The sequence below is a fragment of the Anoplopoma fimbria genome, chromosome 2 (assembly GCF_027596085.1).
Source record: "Anoplopoma fimbria isolate UVic2021 breed Golden Eagle Sablefish chromosome 2, Afim_UVic_2022, whole genome shotgun sequence".
In the NCBI taxonomy this organism is placed as follows: Eukaryota; Metazoa; Chordata; class Actinopteri; order Perciformes; family Anoplopomatidae; genus Anoplopoma; species Anoplopoma fimbria.
In genome coordinates, this window is record NC_072450.1 from 29,525,124 (window position 1) to 29,546,178 (window position 21,055).

Below are 21,055 nucleotides of genomic sequence, written 5' to 3' on the forward strand. Positions count from 1 at the left end.
CGACGCGAAGGAGCAGCGGCTCTACTCCGAGCTCCCTCCGGATGTCTGAGCTCCTCACCCTATCTCTAAGGCTGAGCCCAGCCACCCTACGAAGGAAGCTCATTTCAGCCGCTTGTATTCGCGATCTCATTCTTTCGGTCACTACCCAAAGCTCATGACCATAGGTGAGGGTTGGAACGTAGATGGACTGGTAAATCGAGAGCTTTGCCTTTCGGCTCAGCTCCTTCTTCACCAAAACGGTCCGGTACAACGCCCGCATCACTGCTGACGCTGCACCGAACCGCCTGTCCATCTCCCGCTCCATTTTACCCTCACTCGTGAATAAGATCCCGAGATACTTGAACTCCCTCGCTTGGGGCAGTGACTCACTCCCAACCCAGAGGGTGCAATCCACCGTTTTCCAGAAGAGAACCATGGACTCAGACTTGGAGGTACTGACTCTCGTGCTGAAGGTCACGTTCTGAAGAAGCCAACAGAACCACATCATCTGCAAAAAGCAGGGATGCGATTCTGAGGTCCCCAAACCGGAAACTCTCCTCCCCCGGCTGCGCCTTGAAATCCTGTCCATGAAAATCACAAACAGGATTGGTGACAATGGGCAGCCCTGGCGGAGGCCAACACGCACTGGGAACAGGCTCGACTTTGTGCCGAGTATTCGGACACAGCTCTCACTTTGGTCATACAAGGACCGAATGGCTCGTAGTAACGAACCAGGTACCCCATATTCCCGCAGTACCCCCCACAGGACTCCCCGAGGGACACGGTCGAAGGCCTTCTCCAAGTCCACAAAACACATGTAGACTGGATGAGCAAACTCCCATGCACCCTCCAACAGACCTGCAAGGGTAAAGAGTTGGTCCGCTGTTCCACGTCCAGGACGGAATCCGCATTGCTCCTCCTGAATCTGAGGTTCGACAATCGGACGGAGCCTCCTTTCCAGCACCCTGGAGTAAACTTTCCCGGGGAGGCTGAGCAGTGTGATACCCCTATAATTGGAGCACACTCTCCGGTCCCCCTTTTTGAAAATGGGAACCACCACCCCGGTCTGCCACTCCACAGGCACTGTACCCGACTTCCACGCGACTAAATGAAAACCAATAAACCAATTAGAATGGCTAAACTAAAGCCACATTAGAGGGTGCTCCATTAGATACATCCACAAAATCTGGCCGTAAGGGTCTTACATAGTTGACCAACGTGGACAGGAATTTAAACAGTAATTGCACACTTTAACATGTTTTTTTTTTTTTAGCTATAAACTAAATATGCTACTTTTTCCAAACACACGCAAGAGAGTCTTCTTCCCATAACAAAACCCTGCCAGACTGCGTTACATAAAGCGCCCGCCTTCTTTAAAGTGGAAGGTTGGGCTGGTTACACTACCCCCACACTGGATGCACATTACATATCCTTCTTACAGGACTGTAACCCAATGTCCATAACATATAAATAAAGAGGGTAATTGTAGTGACCTCGTTGCCTATCAAAAATGGCCACTATGGCTGCTGATTGTTTTGTTTCGACGCGTGCCAAAAATCTGACGAGATGTTCAGCTTCCAATATAGTCCAATTTATTATTTACAAACACAGGGTTTCATAGAACATCTCTGTCATACGTTTTGTTACTAAATCACAGTCAACAGAAATCATAGCATTCATCCTCGTTCACTATTGCACGGTCAAAAACTATTTGCCTTTCCATTTCAGCAGCACCTGCCTCAGGTAACCCTCACTGATTATATTGACCTTTTGCCTAATTGAGAGCGGCACTACGCCCCCAGGTGGTGGGAGGTTTTACAGAACAAAACAATGACACAATGGCTCTTAGAGTAATATTAATTAAACCATGGATATCTGACTCTAAAGGAGTAACCAGGTCGACTTGCTCTGTTATGTCCCACCCAAAAAGCATAATGTTAGGTGTCAGGCCTCTGGAGCTGTGTTTGGATGCTCGCTAAGCCACGACAGCATATGGAATCTTCACATCCAAACCCAATAGCATTGAGGATTTGCAGCCAAGATTTTCTGTAGGGTGACATCAAAACGCTCCACTGCACGTCAGACTGAGGATGAAATAGGGCAGTCCAAGTCTTTGCAATTTCCCGTAGTTCATACAGTCCCCTACACATAGCCAATTCAAAATTGGTGACCTGGTCACTGCAGTCAGTGTGGGGCTCCGTACCAACACACCCACTCAGATGCAATCTTTTTAACCGATTTTGTTGCCTTCCTATTGGGAACTGGATAGGCTTCAACCCACTTACTGATGTAGTCCTGTACTAATAGTATGAAGCAGTTGTGCCTATCTGTCTCGTTTAACAGCTATATCATACCGACTGCGATCCTTTCGATGGGTGCGCCGACTCTTCTTAGGACAAACCTTTTGCGGCACAACTGATGCGGGTGCGGCACCACATAGTGACATCTTCCTTCATGCGGTCCAAATAGAATCTGGTATGGAGGCACGTGAGAGTCCTCTCCACCCCAAAGTGGCCACCCTCCCTCACAGAGGTACGGTACATGCAGGGCAGCAGGATCTGCAGATAGAATACCTTTCCTTCACAAAACTTCCTCAGCAAAACTGAATTATTTTGGTAGAGCCTTTTCCACTGTGCCCATAAGGCTTTGGTGGTGGGGCTGCAGGGGACTATTTCAGCATCTACCTTCCTCCACTTCCACACTGGTACCGTGTCTATGTCGGTTATTTTGGTGTTGCTCAACGGTTCTTGGGTCCAGCTATAGAAGAGGTTAGTGTGGGGTGGTTCACTCACCCTGTGAATGCTTGGGTAGGACAGAGCCTAATCACAGCTGTCGTAATCTGAAGCTGCTCTCGAGCACCACTACACCCACTGGAGCCTGCTCTGTGAGAGTTACAATGAAGGCCTCTTCAACGAGACTGTCAGTCTGTTGTGTGTGCCATCCTAACGATGTGCACCCCAGGCTGGTGGCTTGGGAGGTTCCTTTACATCGAAGAGGCAAATATAGACAACATCTTGAAGAACAATTTAGGCCACCTCATCTTGTCCTGTTCTTGAACACTGCACATAAATCTCATTATATCTCTCTCTTTACTTTACTGAGAGGTAAAACATAGGGTTTCTTCTGCATGGTCACTATGATTAAGAATGTAGTCAGCAGGGTCACTGATTGATATGTCACAAGGTCTGGAAGAATATATAAGAGCTGGAAATTCTTATATAGTGAGAGGACATGATAGCCACAACAATAAATTAAGAAATTATTTTCCAGTAGCTGCCTTACACTTAAATGTGTACATACAAATGTGTGCCAGTGTCCTTATATTTTATCTAGGTAAAGTATCCACTTCTGCCATCTCTTTGCAAACAGATCCTCCCTTAAACTTAACCAAGTGTTGATCCCTCTGCATTATCACTGGTGAAACATGACCCAAGTACAAGACAACAAGACAAAAAAATCTTATATCCAAGCACATTAATCAAGACAGAATGCACATCTACCCAAAATTACTTCAACTCCAAAAAATATGTGTGTGGTGTGCTTCTAAGCAACCACATTGTCTCCAACACGGTTCGTGCACTGAAGATGATTTACTGCTGATTTTAGGGGTAATAAAAGAACGCAACAAATTTTTCCAGTTGAACACCCTCAATTGTTGTGAACTTGTGAAATATGTTTAGTTTCACACACATCATACAATACATCTGAAGAAATTAATTAATTAATTCAATAATTTTCCGTAACCGTATCCTGTTAGGGGTCGCGGGGGGGCTAGAGCTGATCCCAGCTGTCATTGGGCAGAGGCAGAGTTCACCCTGGTCAGGTCTCCACTCAGGACTATCACAGGGCTGACATATAGAGACAGGCAACCATTCACGCTCACATCCACACCTACGGGCAATTTAGAGTCTTCAATTAACCTAAGCTGCATGTCTTTGGACTGTGGGAGGAAGCCGGAGAACCCAGAGAGAACGCTGACACGGGGAGAACATGCAAGAATTGAACTTCTTTAATATTTGGAAAGTCTGCAATTCCGTTTTCCATTATTGTACACACTGCCTTGATACCTTTTACTGCCCACTGCATGAATATGGCATCATATTCTCCTGGCTTAAACTGAGTGTCGGAGGCTATCCAGTAGTACTTTCTGGTCTTTCCTTAGTTTGAATTGCCTGACAAAGCTGAACCAAATATCTAATGCACCACAGGTTATTGAGTCTATTTTACTTTTGACTAGTTGGGGGATTTATTTTTCTCCCAAAATTGAATGAATCTGATAACCTTCAATTTATGTCTCAATTTCCTTCCATCTAGAAAAATAGTTGTCATTACACCAAAGAGATAAGGGACGGAACCGAGCTGCATAAAAGTAATCTTTGAGATTTGGGAGTGCCAAGGATCTAATTTGTAATATGTCTGCTTGTAAAATCGTGCCTTCCTCTCAAAATCCTGCTCCAATGAATCATTAATCTGTTTCCTTAATTGTTGTATATGCTCTAATAGTTTGGTATTTCTGTTGTTTTTATGTTGTTGCTCTACATTTAACAGGTCCACCACAAGATTATTATACTTCGTGATCTTCTTATATTTATTTAACGCTGTTAAAGCAATTAATTTGCCACGTATCACTGCTTTTAATGAGTCCCAGAGTAAAGACGGATCCACCTCACTACTGTAATTCAATTTCAAATACAATTTTATTTCCAATTGATTCTGTTTTGTCACTGCTTTGTTGTTATTTAACATACCCACATTTAACCTCAACCCCGTAGTCAGCCTCCTTCCATCTAGTTGAATCGTCAAATACAGTGCACTATGATCAGAGACATCGGTTACCCCAATTCTACATTCCTTCACCCTATAACAGTCACTGTTTTGCATAACTAAATAATCTATCCTGGAGTAAGAAGAATGTGGAGCCGAATAGTGAGTATAATTCCTGTGAAATGGATGAGCATATCTCCAGATATCAAAAAATCCTATCTCATCCCAAACTGTATTAACTAATTTTGTTAACTTGTTCTTATTTTTCTTTAGACTAGTTGTATCCAGATGTTGATTTAATACTACATTAAAATCTCCGACACATATGCATATACCCTCAGCTTCCAGTGCAATAACATCAGTGCGTTTTTGCCTAACTAAGATAGAAAAAGATAAAGTTGAAAATCTGTGAATTTATCAACATCTTGTCAGGGTTAGAGAATGGTGTTGCCTGTAAGAAGGCGCATGTGGCTTTACAACCCACTGCCAGGTCTAATCATATATAAACTGTAATAGGACATGAAGCATATGTACACTGTTTATGCACCTGTACACACCATTCACAGGGTTGTTTAAAAAATATGTGTTCCAATCTGTATTGAAGTGTATGGTTCCTTCTTCACCTTGGAGATAAGAGTTTGAATCTAACTCAAGGACCACTCACTAGATTTCTTCCTGGTCCTTGGTTGCATCTCTTGGCATTCGTCAGCTGTCAGTATTTGCTACATTGTAATGAAAAGTCATGAAAAAGTATTTATAAATTAACAAACTATCTTACTAACCAACTAACTAACTAACTTACAAAATAACTATTACCCTTCATTAATAAATTAATTCAAGATTTCTTCATACTTCATCCTCAAATAAAACTTTTAGTTTTACAGATGCTTCTCAGTGTTATTGCAAAATATCACTACTTAAAAAAATTCTTATCACTGTTGGCAAATAAAATGTAGTGATTTGTTAGGGATTTAGTTGATGGTATACTGCTACAGTGTATAATATTTTGCTCTGATGACAGGAAGAGGAAGAGAGCAGTCTGCATTCTGGTTTAATGGTAAAACCACATACCATTACAGTGGGACATACAGGTATATTTTCCATATAAAATCTTATCATTTATTACGTGACAATAAGTAAAACAGGATTACTTTACAGTAGACTTGAAATACAGCCATTACGGCTCTTGCTCATAATGGTTTGATGAATTTTCGACACAAAATGGATGACAGTACAAATATAGTTTGGGTACACAGGCCAATAGAAAATGGTTAAATTGCTGTACTAACAGATTATTTCAGTTACGTAACAGCACTATAAAATACATGTAGTGGCAGTTCATGTACCAAACATACTGTATGTGCAATTGAAAAAAGTACAGTACAGGAATAATTAAGGATATTTGCTCTACATTGGCAAAAGAAACCAAACAAAAACAAGACTCAATCAAGAAAAAGGCAATGTTATTAAATAATCCTACTACATACTTAAACAGAAAACAGATAATAGTGAAAATAGGACCATCACTGTGAATAAGCTAAATTCCACAATAGTGAAATAAAGTCATAAGATTGCACCATTCAACCCCTTGGAAAAGACTGAGGGCTTTCTATCACAAACATAGGTTTGTTTTAGCACCATGACTATATGAAAAGAGTTGACAGAGTTATCATACTTTTGAACAGCACCTGTCTGAACATCAAGTTTTCAATGTCTAACCATTTAAAGATAATTATAACCTGGCAATGACATTGATAGCAATTACATTGCTTTATTCCTTAATTACTCGGAAAGGACAACATTGTTTAATGTGGCTATTACACTAATTAATTATAAGGATAAATGTGCTGTTCGGATTTGGCTCTCTAGGACATGTGTACAGGCATAAGAAAATCTATACACAGTGCATATCAATCGTGAATTTGACTTTGAATTATATAATATTTTATAATATATTTCATTAATAAACTGACCTGACTTTTAAGTGAAGTATTCTTTTTATGGTGTCAGTTAGCTAACATTTTCAGGTGCATTACCACCACCATCTGGATTTAGAGTTTCATGCAGCTGGGAAAACAAAGAGGGATATTTTAATCAGATTACGGCGAAAAGAGGCATATCCAAGTAGCAAAGTGTAAACAAACATGGATTAAATAGTATCTGGATTGTTTGTGGATATGAAATACTTAAAAAAAATGGGGTCTTTGTCAGTTCTATATTGTATAGGCTTCATTTATTTTGCCCAAGTTACATTTCACCATCATATCATTAGTTAAATATTGTAACTCCGGATTCTATTAATATAGGCGTAGCCCTCTAGGAGCTGTCGCATTTTGCTTAATCCTCAAGCACATGCCCAATAATGTAGATTTGTGCCCTGCACAGGGCTCTTTTACGAGACATTTGACAGCCGTGTGATTATAGTTCTGCCCCCATTTTTTCTTTAGCATCAAGCAGTCAAGATGGAAGTTAAGAAATAAAGAAGATGAAGAAATCTGTCAGTTCGGTACAAGCTACAAGATTGCTCTAAGTAGGACCTTTATCTCAGTTGCAAAAACGGCCCTTAATGGCGGCGGCTTTGTCCGACCCTGGAAAACCAAGAGTGCTGCTATCTTGCAATGAGCCCGCCAAGCTTCGACACCATTGGGGCACAGAAAAAGGGTTTCCTGCAGTCCTATTGCTGGAACAGTATGCCTGGCATCCATACTACTGCATGGCATCCATACTGGCATCCATACTGCTGCCGAAGGACACTATCTTCTGCAGGCCACTCTCAACAGTGTACCACTCAGGTGGCTACTGAAAAAAATAGGATCTCACTGCTGTCCTCTGCTGTTTCAACCAGGGCCTTAGTAATTAGGAAGGATATAAAGGCTGTCCTGACCCTCACCATAGCTTCTACAGAAGCGGTGTCCAGAATGATGGCACTGCAAACAATCATGAAGTAAAATTTCTGGCTAAAGTTGGACATACTGGCATATGGACATACTGGCATACTGGAAAAAACCCTGTGTTCCGTCGTCTGGAGTACATATTAATGTATCCGGACATATCCTTATTTGGATGGGGTGGATTGTGCCAGTCCCAACTGATAATTGGAGAATCTCTCATCCCTCCAGATAAACTGTAAGTGCTGTAAGTGCTAAAGCACCTTGCTCATCTGCTAAAAAACAGACATGTCATGGAGAGAACAGACAACATGATAGCAGCAGCATACATCAACCATCAAGGCAGCGTGCGCTCAGAGTAAGTGACCTATGTATGTACGTCTGTCCTCTCTCACAGTAACTGTGATATAAAAAAATTATACAAATACATAACATTTGGTCGTTTGCCTCATTATATATTAAGAAGCCATAGTTGCATACTTAATATAGTCCTATTCACCGTAATTGTGATATCTCCCACCATAAAGAGTCACAGTAACTTTACAGCCAAACACTCATTTACACACTCAAATCTTAATAAACTCCTTTTTGTCGAGAATCATTTTTCTTGAAGGGTTCTGAGCTCCACCTCACTAGAATGAGGCAGAAGAAATGTCTCACAGTCTCTGCCCAGTGTGCTCTTAGTATGTAGTATGCATGTAAAACATAAGTAGGACGCTACAGCTGTTCGTTCATTACAGAGGGCCCTTGCAAGAGATGGCTTAGTTAAAAGTGTTTGTCTCGGACTGGCAGAAGCCAGCACTTCTCCTTGACTTTTCATCCATTTCTATATGCGAGATGTATCTGAATCTTCTCTGACTAATTCAGTATTAAATGTGGCAGATGAAGCGTTCAATCTGGCACTTTTATACACATCTCAAATGGTGCTACTGTTATCCGTTCAACACAGATTAGAGGGGCCGTAAATGGACTATAGTGCTGAAGTAATGTTGGTTTGAATTGCGGGCAGAACTACATTCGCACAGCTGTTAAATGTCGAGAGGCCTGTGCAGGCAACAAGGGCGCAAAAAAGACCTGACAGTGCATGCGTGCAGGAATTAACAACTCTTTGAGGGCTATACTCATAAAATCTGGAGTTACATTACGATCCTAAGGATATGATGATGAAATGTAATGTAAACAAAAATATCTCACTGTGGAAAAAGCAGCAAGAAAAAAGGTTAAGATTTTTTAATACAACTTTGACATGAACTTAACTTCAACTTATATGCACTGGCTTTAAGTTAAGAGTTTATGTCCAAAGGTTAAAGGCCTATGCTTTCCATTAAGTCGAAAGTCTATCAGCCGTGGTTGGTCCTGCCACCAGGCAGGATCACAACAGCCCTCCCCCAGTCACAACTGACATGTTCGACACAGCAATTGAAAGATTTAAACAAACTATACTGTGTCCGTGTCAGGATGACGAGCACTGAAACAGCAAATGAAAGGTGTAGGTTCTCACTTCTCACACTGTATTACTGCATACTGACTGACATATTGACTTATAACAAGAACTGGGAAACAAGATTTAGCACTTAGGTGCAGAGTTGATCTTAACGGTGAATTTAAATCTTATATAAACATTAATATTGTTAGTGAAAAAGAATACAATCAATCCCCTTGACTGCATATGAGAGAAAACAAAACAACCATACACCTATGTTTATGCTTGCAACATGAGCTATCCGCCATCCTCACTGGCCTGTGGATCAGTAAGTCTCCCATTATAAGTTTTGTCTATTCACTATAATTCAATCATAATAATATTTTACTGGTTTCTGATAAATAATTACAAATTACAGTATACTTAACTACAGTTATTTCTTATTCACTTAGGCTCAATTTTCTTAAATTGTATTATTAAAATCAATCATACCAAATCTCTAAACAACTTGTTGTTCACAAAATATTCAATTATCCAATTTCTCATGAATTTAAGCAAATAGGATGTGGTTTGGCACGTGTGCAAAGAAGTAAGTACAATTGTCTTCAATTTGCACAATAACCAAGTGCACTTTGATTGCTGATTAAACTGATGAGTTAGTTCTCAGCGAAATTGTCATACTCTTGACAACTTCAAAACATTCTTTTATCATTTGAGTCATCACATGCAAAAGTATCCATTCAATTATCAACATTTTTATTGTTATTTATATTCCATAAATATCTGTGACATGGGTAGAAATAAATTTACTCTATTAAAGTGTGTATAGCCCTGATTTGTTTACCTACCTTTTGCAGACATGCAATATAATTGTGATGTCTCATGAAACATTTTTGGCAGTTGCACTTACAGTTTAGATAATGTTAAGAATGTTTCAAAAAACAATAGAAAGCGTTAAAAAAACTGTTATACTTAAGTATAATAATATAACTTATATAAAGCTATTTACTTGTTATTTTAAATTGCAACAATAAGCTATAATTCAGAACAACAGAGTAAAAGATACAGTGGAGAGCATCACCGAGAAAGAGGGGAAAGCTCTGGCTAACTCATATTCTAATGTTATCTGATAGACCTGTCACAGCCTACCTCATAGTCAAACACTCATTCAATCATTATGTGCGATTAAACTGTCTAGATTGGCATATTAAAGGCCCCATATTTCTTTTCATTTTCTTTCTGTGTACAGCAGAAGTCTTCATCAAATCTAGTAGGGTATAGTAACATTTCTAATATACATTTGTCTGTACTTGCCATGTTCCTTTTTAAAATACAAAAAGTTCCATCAAGTTTTTACTTAATATCTAACAAAATCTAAAAACATTTACAAAAAGGAACGTTAGGAATAATGGGTGCATTTGGTCATTAGCTCATGTTCAGCATTTTCTTGGCATAAAAGTCCCTACAGGTTTCACAGCAGCGCTGGTACCACCTCATGTCCTGACAGAGGTTCTTCTCACGGATCACACGACAGTACACTGTCCACTGGTCCCGCATGCATTTGTAGGTCAGAGCAGCTGGGGAAAAAAGGGGGAGGCAGGGAGTAAATGTGCTGCATAACAATTTCAAAATCCTCCAAAATACCAATACTAGCGGATTGCCACTGTGTGACAGAGTGGGTGAGAACCCAATAACACCTTAAAAAGCATTAACCATCGTCTAACTGGATGCTTCTGTGCGTGTGTGTCACTGGTTGCCATGGGGATTGGAGCACCTGGGTGGAGAAGCAGACTTATTAAAAGAAGTTAGAGCAGACAGAGATTTAGCTCAAAACTTCCTCTCAAACTCCTGCCCCCAATCGTAAAACCATGGTTCGAATAGACAACATATTGATATCTTCCGAGAGATAAGACTCTGACGAACGCAGAGATGTTTTTATGTTCATGGTGTCAAAAACGTGAGCTTCAGAGCAGGTTAGAGAACTGGAACTATCTGCTTTCTTTGAGAAATTGTCGTTGAAAATTGAGTCTAATGGAGCAGTTGGTTGAAGTTCATGTCGCTTTCAGGCTCATGGAGTCAAATGTGTAAGAGGCTTTACAGCCTTGTTGCTACACAGCCATACATGATTAAGAACCAAACTCAACTTAAAATTAATATCAAGTTAAAACATTCAAAAGCTCTATATTTTAGGAAATGTAAGTCATATACATGGCATGAATGGAGCATTTTGTTGGATGCTGTGTAATTTTTTTTTTTTTTTTTTAAATTAACCCCTATTGAACCAGGCAAGACCTGTTGAGGTAAACAACCTATTTTATTTTGATCTGCATAAAAAGTTATACAAGCAAAAAGCAAAAAAATAAAACAGAAGAAATACATTAATGTGTTGAAGTTTTAAAATACCTTTACACAGTGACAAGTACCCAAAGTGCAATTGTTGGTTGGGAGTTCACCCAGAATGGCTTTATATATAAACAGGTTGTCACAATCTTGGTTTTAGTTTAGTATGTTTCCTGTTTTATTATGACGTTCCCTGCCTCTTGTGTTCACTTCACATCCTGCCTTTGTATGTTTTCCCACCTTTGTAATTGGGTACATCCCAAGTCTCTTATTTGTAATTTCCTAGGTCCTCATTTGATCCGGAAGCCGTTCTGCGCCGCCATATTGACGGCCGTCCCAAAGCTCATATTTCGGCTCTGAGGAGCAAGGAGGGATCTCTGAGGAGCCATGAGCGAGGATGCACAAGAGCATCCTTCCAGGAAGTGTTGTAAGGGCCGACACGCCCCATCATTGTTCATCAGTTATTTGATTGGACGCTGCAGCCGATCGTACTGATCTGAAATAGCTCATCATCACTGGAGTTTCATACCAGAGTGAGGACAGATCACATATCAAACAGATTGAAAAGTCAGAGAGAGAGAGAGAGTTGGAGAGTCGGTCTGTACGTCAGTAAAAACACTTTTTACATAATTTATCGTCTTTTCCATTCAGTCCCATGAGACTAATAATTCCTAATAATACTCTGTTTCTTCAGAGGAAAGGACGTCTCACTTTTTTAAAAACACAGTTCCTCGTTTCTCCCACCAATCAGCTTTCAGCCTGCCCTCATGTCTGCCCACCTGTGTCTTGTTGTCTGATTAGTTTCTTTTGTATTTATAGTCTTTTGTCTGCTAGTTGTTGGTTCGTCAGTTATGTCTTCTTTGTTCCTGCTCTGTTCCTGTGGATATCCCTTGTTCCTGTTTCTTGTAATTTTTTCCTGTTGGACTTTCTGTTACTATTTTTTGTCATAACCTCAATTTAAGTTCTGTTTTATCCCTCTGCTCCTCATGTGTGTCTGCATTTGGGTCCATGTCCCGTTACCACTTTGCTAAAACCCTGACACAGGTACCAATAACTAATCCTACAAAGAGTCAGAGATGGCCAACCAGCCCTGGAGTACAGCGTAGAATGAGTGGGGGCATGACAATGTGTAACAAAAAATTCAACCTCAGCTTTTGAAGGAGATTATCAACCTTATGTTCAAGTAAAGGCAGTCATCAAGCGTTCTTCTGAGCATTTGCAAACTTAATTTCCTTAGTTGAAATGCAATTGAAGCCTATAAAAAACAGCCTGCAAATTTGGCCACAGCCTCATGCAAAGTATATCACTGTATCATCTGCATTAAAATGGAGGTCAGCACTATCCACGTTTTCACCTTAACTATAAATATAGTTAGAAATTAACAGCAGACCTAAGACAGAACCCTGGGGTATGCCATTACAAATGTTTGGCAAGTTAGAGGTAAGCTATTTAAACTTTCTGATAAACCAGTCAACATCTGTTTCAATATAAGTATAGTATTAGGTAATAGTACTATGTTGCTAACTGAAGCCAAACTCATTTTTACATAAAAACTTCCTCAACCATTCCCTTGAGACTCTATCTTCCATCATATTCATAGTCATAGAGACATCTCAGCATATTTAGCTTCATGCAGATGATATTTCTTTGTGGCTCTCGGACATAGCTAATTCTGTGCTTCATATTATAAATGTCTTCCACAAGTTGTCCTTCTCTGGCTAAAAAATATACTAGTCAAATCACAACTTATGCCAATATATTACACAAGTATAAACCCAAATTTACCCAAGTTTAGGACTTTTACTTGAAATGGTAAACGTACCATGATTTGCCTTTACTTTGGGCTCTCAAGAAAATCCTTTATCCTTCCGAACCCGGATTAAGGATGTGCTTTTCTCGACCATGAAACCAAAAACTGTGGAATCACATATGGGTGTACAAAAGCATCCATCCATCGAATGTAAAAACCATGAATCAGCACCTATTTGGCATAACAATGCACTTGTGTCTGAGTCGACAAGTCGACACCTTTTATTGTTCCACAGTGGTGAAGGAATTCACATGTAAGGCAATGTTTTTAAACATCGATGTCTTAATTCTTTCCAAGATTTGATGGAGTGCTAATCTCCACCAGGCTCTAACTGGTGTTTTTTTAATCTTTTTTTTAATATAAAACACATAGTTTACTTTGGGATGCACCCCTACCCCAACACCCTTGCATAGTACTAATTATATCAAGACTTAACTGGTAGGGTTGTTTTATAATAAATTCTCCACCTTTGTATTCAAACCTCTTCATGTAACAAATATTTGGGAAGATTTTTCTCAGTCTCTCATATTTTACTGGAATAGGCCAATAGTCAGGAACAAAATGTTTGCTTAATATAAACATGGAGCTCATGCAGGACTATGCAGTTTAATCATTGTCCATCAATACATTTATGACAATCAATGTAAAACGAATCATACAAAGATCTAAACAAAATGTTTAATGTCTCTCACGTAATGAACCAGGTACCCCATATTCCCGCAGTCCCGCCCACAGGTCTCCCCGAGGGACACGGTGAAAGGCCACCACCCCTGTCTGCCACTCCACAGGCACTGTACCGGACTTCCACACGACACTGAAGAGACGTGTCAGCCAAGACAGCCCAACAATGTCCAGAGCCTTTAGCATCTCCGGTCGAATCTCATTCACTCCTGGCGCCTTGCCGAAAAACCACCTTCTTCAGCTTGACGGCCTCCTTCACGACACCAGCGGGTTCTCAGGTTGCCACCACGACAGGCATCGATCACCTTCCGACCACAACTCCTAGCAGCAGCTTCCACAATGGTGGATCTGAACATTGCCCACTCGGATTCCATGTCCCCAGCCTCCCCCGGGATGCATGAGAAATTATTCCGGAGGTGGGAGTTGAAGACCTTGCGGACAGGGTCCTCAGCCAGACGTTTTCAGTTCACCCTCACCACACGCTTGGGTTTACCGGGTCTGTCCGGCAGCCTCCCCCGCCACCTGATCCAACTCACCACCAGGTGGTGATCAGTTGACATCTCTGCTCCCCTCTTCACCCAAGTGTCCAAGACATACGGCTGCAGGTCTGATGACACAACTACGAAGTCGATCATAGACCTTTGCCCTAGGATGTTCTGGAACCAGTACACAACCACAATGGATTTGAAATGAAACAATCAAGATGTGCTTTGAGTGCAGACTTTCAGCTTCAATTTGAGGGTATTTAGATCCAAATCAGGTGAACGGTGTAGGAATTACAAGACATTTTATACGTGGTCCCTCCGTTTTGAAGGGACCAAAAGTAATTGGACAATTGGCTGATCAGCTGTTCCATGGCCGGGTGTGTGTTATTCCCTCATTATTTCATTAACAAGGAACAGATAAAAGGTCTAGAGTTAATTTCAAGTGTGGGATTTGCATTTGGAATCTGTTGCTGTCAATTCTCAATATGAAGTCCAAAGAGCTGTCGCTATCAGTGAAGCAAGCCATCATTAGGCTGAAGAATCAAAACAAACCCATCAGAGAGATAGCAAAAACATTAGGTGTGGCCAAATCCACTGTTTGGTACATTCTTAAAAAGAAAAAAAGCACTGGTGAGCTCAGCAACACCAAAAGACCCGGAAGACCAAGGAAAACAACTGTGGTTGATGAGCGAATAATTCTTTACCAGGTGAAGAAAAACCCCTTCACAACAGTTGGCCAGATCAAGAACACTCTCCAGGAGGTAGGCGTATCTGTGTCAAAGTCAACAATCAAGTGAAGACTTCACCAGAGTAAATACAGAGGGTTCACCACAAGATGTAAACCATTGGTGAGCCTCAAAAACAGGAAGACCAAATTAGAGTTTGCCAAAAAACATCTAAAAAAGCCTGTACAGTTCTGGAACAACATCCTATGGACAGATGAGACAAAGATCAACTTGTACCAGAATGATGGAAAGAGAAGAGTATGGAGAAGGGAAGGAACTGCTCATGATCCAAAGCACACCACCTCATCAGTGAAGCATGGTGGTGGTAGTGTTATGGCATGGGCATGTATGGCTGCCAATGGAACTGGTTCCCTCGTATTTATTGATGATGTGACTGCTGACAAAAGCAGCAGGATGAATTCTGAAGTGTTTCGGGCAATATTATCTGCTCATATTCAGCCAAATGCTTCAAAACTCATTGGACGGTGCATCACAGTGCAGATGGACAATGACCCGAAGTATACTGCAAATGCAACCAAAGAGTTTATCAAGGCAAAGAAGTGGAATGTTCTGCAATGGCCAAGTCAATCACCTGACCTGAATCCAATTGAGCATGCATTTCACTTGCTGAAGACAAAGCTGAAGGGAAACTGCCCAAGGAACAAGCAGGAACTGAAGACAGTTGCAGTAGAGGCCTGGCAGAGCATCACCAGGGATGAAACCCAGTGTCTGGTGATGTCTATGGGTTCCAGAGTTCAGGCTGTCATTGACTGCAAATTTACTTTGTCCAGTTACTTTTGGTCCCTTCAAAAGGGGGTACCATGTATATCATTTGTTGTAATTGCTACAGTGTTCACCTGATTTGGATCTAAATACCCTCAAATTAAAGCTGAAAGTCTGCACTCAAAGCACATCTTGATTGTTTCATTTCAAATCCATTGTGGTTGTGTACAGAGCCAAAATGATGAAAATTGTGTCAATGTCCAAATATTTATGGACCTGACAGTATGAACCGCCAAATGCTCAAACATTGTGTTCATTATGGACAATCCATGACTAGCACAGAAGTCCAACAACAAAGCACCACTCGGGTTCAGATCAGGCAGGCCATTCCTCCCAATCACACCCCTCCAGGTTTCTCTATCGTTACCCACATGACCGTTGAAGTCTCCCAGAAGAACTATGGAGTCCCCAGTTGGCGCCCTTTCCAGAACGCCACCCAAGGACTCCAAGAAGGCCGCATACTCCGAACTGCTGTTCGGTGCATAGTCACAAACAACAGTCAGCGACTTCTCCCGCAACTTGCAGTCACAGGGACGCGATCCTCTCGTTCTCTGGGGAAAACTCCAAAACAGCGGTGCTCAGCCGTGGGCTCATGAGTATCCCCACACCCGCCCGGTGCCTCTCACCCTGGGCAACTCCGGAAAAGGATAGAGTCCAGCCCCTCTCCAGGAGTTTAGTTCCAGAACCAGTGCTATGCGTGGAGGTGAGCCCAACTATATCTAGTTGGTGCCGCTCCACCTCCCACACCAACTCCGGTTCCTTCCCCGCCAGAGAGGTGACATTACACGTCCCTAGAGCTAGTCTGCGATTCCGGGGGTCAGCACGCCCAAGTCCCCGCCCCTGCCTGCAGCTCAATGTAGATTTTTCGGGCTGTGCCCGGCCGGGCCCCATTCGCCAAGGCCCGGCCATCAGATGCTCATCGGCGAGCTCCCCTCCCAGGTCTGGCTCCAGAAGGGTGCCCAAGTTTCCCTTTTCCGGGCGAGGTGCTACAACACTTTATCAGTCGATTCATATGGGGTCTGTGAATCGCTCTTAGTCTGACCCCTCCCCTGAGACCACTTTGCCTTGGGAGACCCTATGGAGCTATTGCCCCCGACAACACAGCTCTCAGGATCACTGGGGCACACAAACCCCTCCACCACGTTATGGTGGCGATTCATTGGAGGAGTGATGATGCTGATGTATTCTTCACAATTCAATAATAAAAGAAGAAAATGATTACACAAAACTTAGTCTTATGGCATCACCACCACCTCTCGGGTAAGTACGATATAAATTGTACCCATTTTTTTTAAATTATCATGGCCATAACCATCATCATTAGCATCATTATTATTAACTATTATTAGTATTATTGATATAGTATTAAAATAGACTATTGTTATCCATGTAGTGTAAAACTATAAACAAAGTAACCATATTACATAGGTCCAATCCAGTGTCCAAGCTAAAATAAATACATAAGCTATATAATATAAATATCTTTTATAATATTAAAGAATGTCAAAAAGCTTTTTTGACCAAATTTGACTTTTATTTGAATGCATGTCCTTGGGTTCTGGCTATCTCAAAAGTGTGCATACCCAAATTATTTGACCTTCAATGCTTTTTGACCCTATTTGGTTCCAAAATTAAACACATTTAAACATTATACCCATGGGACTGGTGGCCATGTTCAATTTGATCTCTCACGGTCCTCAGAGGTCAAGTTTACTATTGGGGTTATCCCCTAGACTATCTAGAGAAATAATTAAAATTGCATAACAGTTTTTGCAAGTTGTTCTTGCATCAGGCCTATTTCTTTTTAGATATAGTAAAGATTAAATGTTGTGTTAGCATTCCAGGCACATCTTTAAAAACTCATGATAGAAATAGCAAAATTATAATTTCATAGCTTGGTTAATATGACAAGCTGCTTATTATTTCAAGCATGAACTGTACTCTTGCAAATGAATAAGGCAACCTAAACTTTTAACCTTACTGTGGAACAAAGTTGTGACAAATGTCTCACCTAGCCTGGGGGAGGTGATGGTGTTCACATTGATTTTGTCATTGCAGGTACCATGGTGACAGGGTCGGTAGGTGGGTGGTCTAAGCGTCACTGGGCAGTCATCACCATGCCGACCAGTCAGTTTGTGCATACACTGGACCACTCGCGACTGCAGGCCCTTCCCACAGGATGACGAGCACTGAAACAGTTAATTAAAAGTGTAAGTTCTCACTGGTCATACTGTGACTCTCTAGAAATTGTAGTCAACACAGTTGGTTTTCATTCAAATTTGCTTACACCTGTTAATAACATTAATGTCATTTTTACATTTCGGTTTTTGTACAGGTAAACTATTGAGATATAACGTGTTAATTGATAATCTTAACAGGTGTACATGTATTTTTGAACTCAATCAATCAATCTTCATTTCTCATTCTACAAAAGATAGTGGATCAACATATTTCAATATATGCATCACTTAAGACAATTATCAAAAACATAATCCCTAACAGCAGGATAGAACCAGTAAAAGGTTATTATGGTCTACAGTGCATGCAGCACTCTGGGAACTTTTCGGCAGTGTTCACTGCCAGGCTGCTTCCATGCCATGCACAAGCAGTCAATAATAAGGAAACAATTCACTATCCGATTGCCTGATTTCTTTCACTTGAAAGTACTCTATATATTGTACAAATATATGCTGTACCACATTATATAGTCCAGAAAAAACGACAACATTTTAACAGGTTAACAGAAATATGGAACTTGAAATATGAAATGGGGAATGGATTATAACTTTTAGATAAGAAGGACCTTACAACTATCACTCAAAACCAAGGAATCTTTAACAAGAAGGAACGGTTATGTCAGTGAACACACATTGGTTTAGTGACTTCTAAATGGATTTGATTGTAGAGCATATTTTATCAATTACCAATCAACCATCAACCAAACTGTAAATTATATTCATTAATATTCATTCGGTGATATCGATTTAATAAATATTACAACTCATTTGAAAATATGTAAGGTCATAAACAACAAAATGTCATATTCAGGTTGAAATTTGTTTCTCATACTTAAATATCGTGCAAACTAAAAACCTTTTCAGGACAGAAACTATTTTATTGTTCTAAACCTTTGGACATATGTCTTTGGCCAGAAAGAGGTTTGGCCATTTTTGAGTCTACCTTTGCCACTCTTGATGCAAATGGGAAAGTTCAATTACAAGAGCCTGGTCTCACTAACTTGTTTTGAGAGCAAGAAGTGCTGCATAAATATTGCACCTTTATCAATTCAATCATATAATCTACATGCATCATACAATTCTGTATCAGTTCTTCTGTGAACTTCTGTATGTAGCTGTTAGGAATGTCTTCCTATACTGAAACCCATCCGATACTTATATTCACTTAAATATGTGTCTTACCCATTGAAATAAAAAGTTCAGCTTCAAATCCAACACACCAAAATGTTCTCAAGCTTCTTGATCCAAATTCTATAGGTACTGGATCAAGACTACGATGCAAAACAATTGATGTGACAAGAACATCTATAGAGAAAATGCTTTTGGAATTGCCAGAACTAGTAAAATACAGATGTACAGTGGTGTTGCAGAGTGGACTCCACGTATTCTCATAGAATTAACATTGATTAGTGGCAGATTATCTAATCTAATAATAAACCACCTCATATTTCAACAAAAGTAACAACTAGGCCTCCACACTCGTATATATGTAACAGAGGGCTGACACCTTCTGGTTGGTTGGACGTTATGCTCTAACTGGCTGCCGTTACTTTACCAAAAAGAAAGAAGCTTCTTAATCCATTATTTTTCAGGGGCAGGATGTTTTTTTCAGTCAGTTCATTAAGGATCAACCACAAACTCAGATCAAAGCTTGCAGTAAATAAAGGAAGCCCTGAAATCGAGGGACCTGAGATTGTAATAGTTGGAGTCTCCATAATCAGATTTGTTAGAATCCAGGTCCAATTACATACCGTCTCTCGGGAGGCAAGATAGCTGATTTAATTAAACTCATTCCTGTTCTCTGTGACATACATCAATCTGTCCTCAACATGATGGTGCACGCTGGAACAAATTACGTCATGTCTAGGCAATCCGCAAAGTTGCATTATGATCTGGAGTCGCTTGCCTCCATGATTGAAAGTCTGGGGAAAAGGTGCATCCTGTCTGGTCCAACTCCCACTATGAGACAAAGCTCTGAGCGTTTTTATCGTCTTGTTAGCCTGCACCTGTGGATGCAAAAATGTACTACTGCCACTGGACTGGGTTTTATTAGTCACTTTAATTATTTCTGGACGAAGTAGGACCTTTTAAATTCGACCGGCTAAATCCTAATAGGAAGGGAACAGAAAAGCAGATCTGTAATTTTATGATTTCATTGCTTCTAGCTTTAATTAATGGTTTCCGAAGCAAGACCCTACGCAGCATCATGGCTTTACATTTCATAGCCATGTCCATTACAGGGCAGGTCCTGCTGGCGTTGGGTCTGTTTCCAGTTCCCTCATTCCTGTTAGGATCACTGAAAGGCATTGTGCAATCCCAATTTTCAGTTATTCCCCAGTCTTTTCCAGGTTCCACTCCTCTACCCTGATCACAAATTCCCCACAACTATTCGCTCCAGCCCCCTGAATGCACCTTTTGTTCCTCACTTCTGCCATGCTTTTACTTAATCACCAATGAACAATTTGGCCTCTCCGTAGAAGAGCTTGTCAGTACTTTAAACAGTTCTCTTCCAACCCTTCTTCTCTGCCATGGTTTAATGAAAATGCCAGGAAGAGACAGAACGAAAGTGGAAAAAGGATAAACTTGTTTGGTCTCTTGCCTTTCCTAAACTTAAATGTCGACCTATCAGCAAACAATTAAGGAAACAAGAATCTCGTATTTTTCAGATCTGATCACTAAACAGGGTCACAATCCCAGAATCCTCTTGAAAACGATAAACCCTGTGATCTGTATGCTGCTTAGCCAACCAGTTGATTGAACACTAGAAAGATGTGAGGAGTTTCTAATTTACTTTCAAAATATAATCCTGGAAATTCTACTGCATTATAATACTGAACTGGTTGAACCCACTTACTCTCTCTGTCGCACATTCAAAATCATCCACTTGCCAGTCAGACTGCATTCCCATTTGTTTTTTAAAGTTGTGTTTCAGACGGTTCG

At 40.6% G+C, this 21,055-nt stretch overlaps 1 protein-coding gene across 1 annotated transcript in view; it reads right to left on the reverse strand.

Moving 5' to 3' along the window:
• Positions 1 to 9,786: 9,786 nt before the first annotated feature.
• adamts17 (ADAM metallopeptidase with thrombospondin type 1 motif, 17) overlaps positions 9,787 to 21,055 on the reverse strand; it is a 117,267-nt gene continuing 105,998 nt past the window's right edge. Inside the window, exons 22-23 of the mRNA XM_054614864.1 lie at positions 17,890 to 18,067; positions 9,787 to 10,631 (exon numbers count right to left, since the gene is read on the reverse strand). Of these exons, the coding sequence (XP_054470839.1) occupies positions 10,480 to 10,631; positions 17,890 to 18,067 (330 nt within the window). The 3' untranslated portion in view covers positions 9,787 to 10,479. The remainder of the gene's footprint in view (positions 10,632 to 17,889; positions 18,068 to 21,055) is intronic.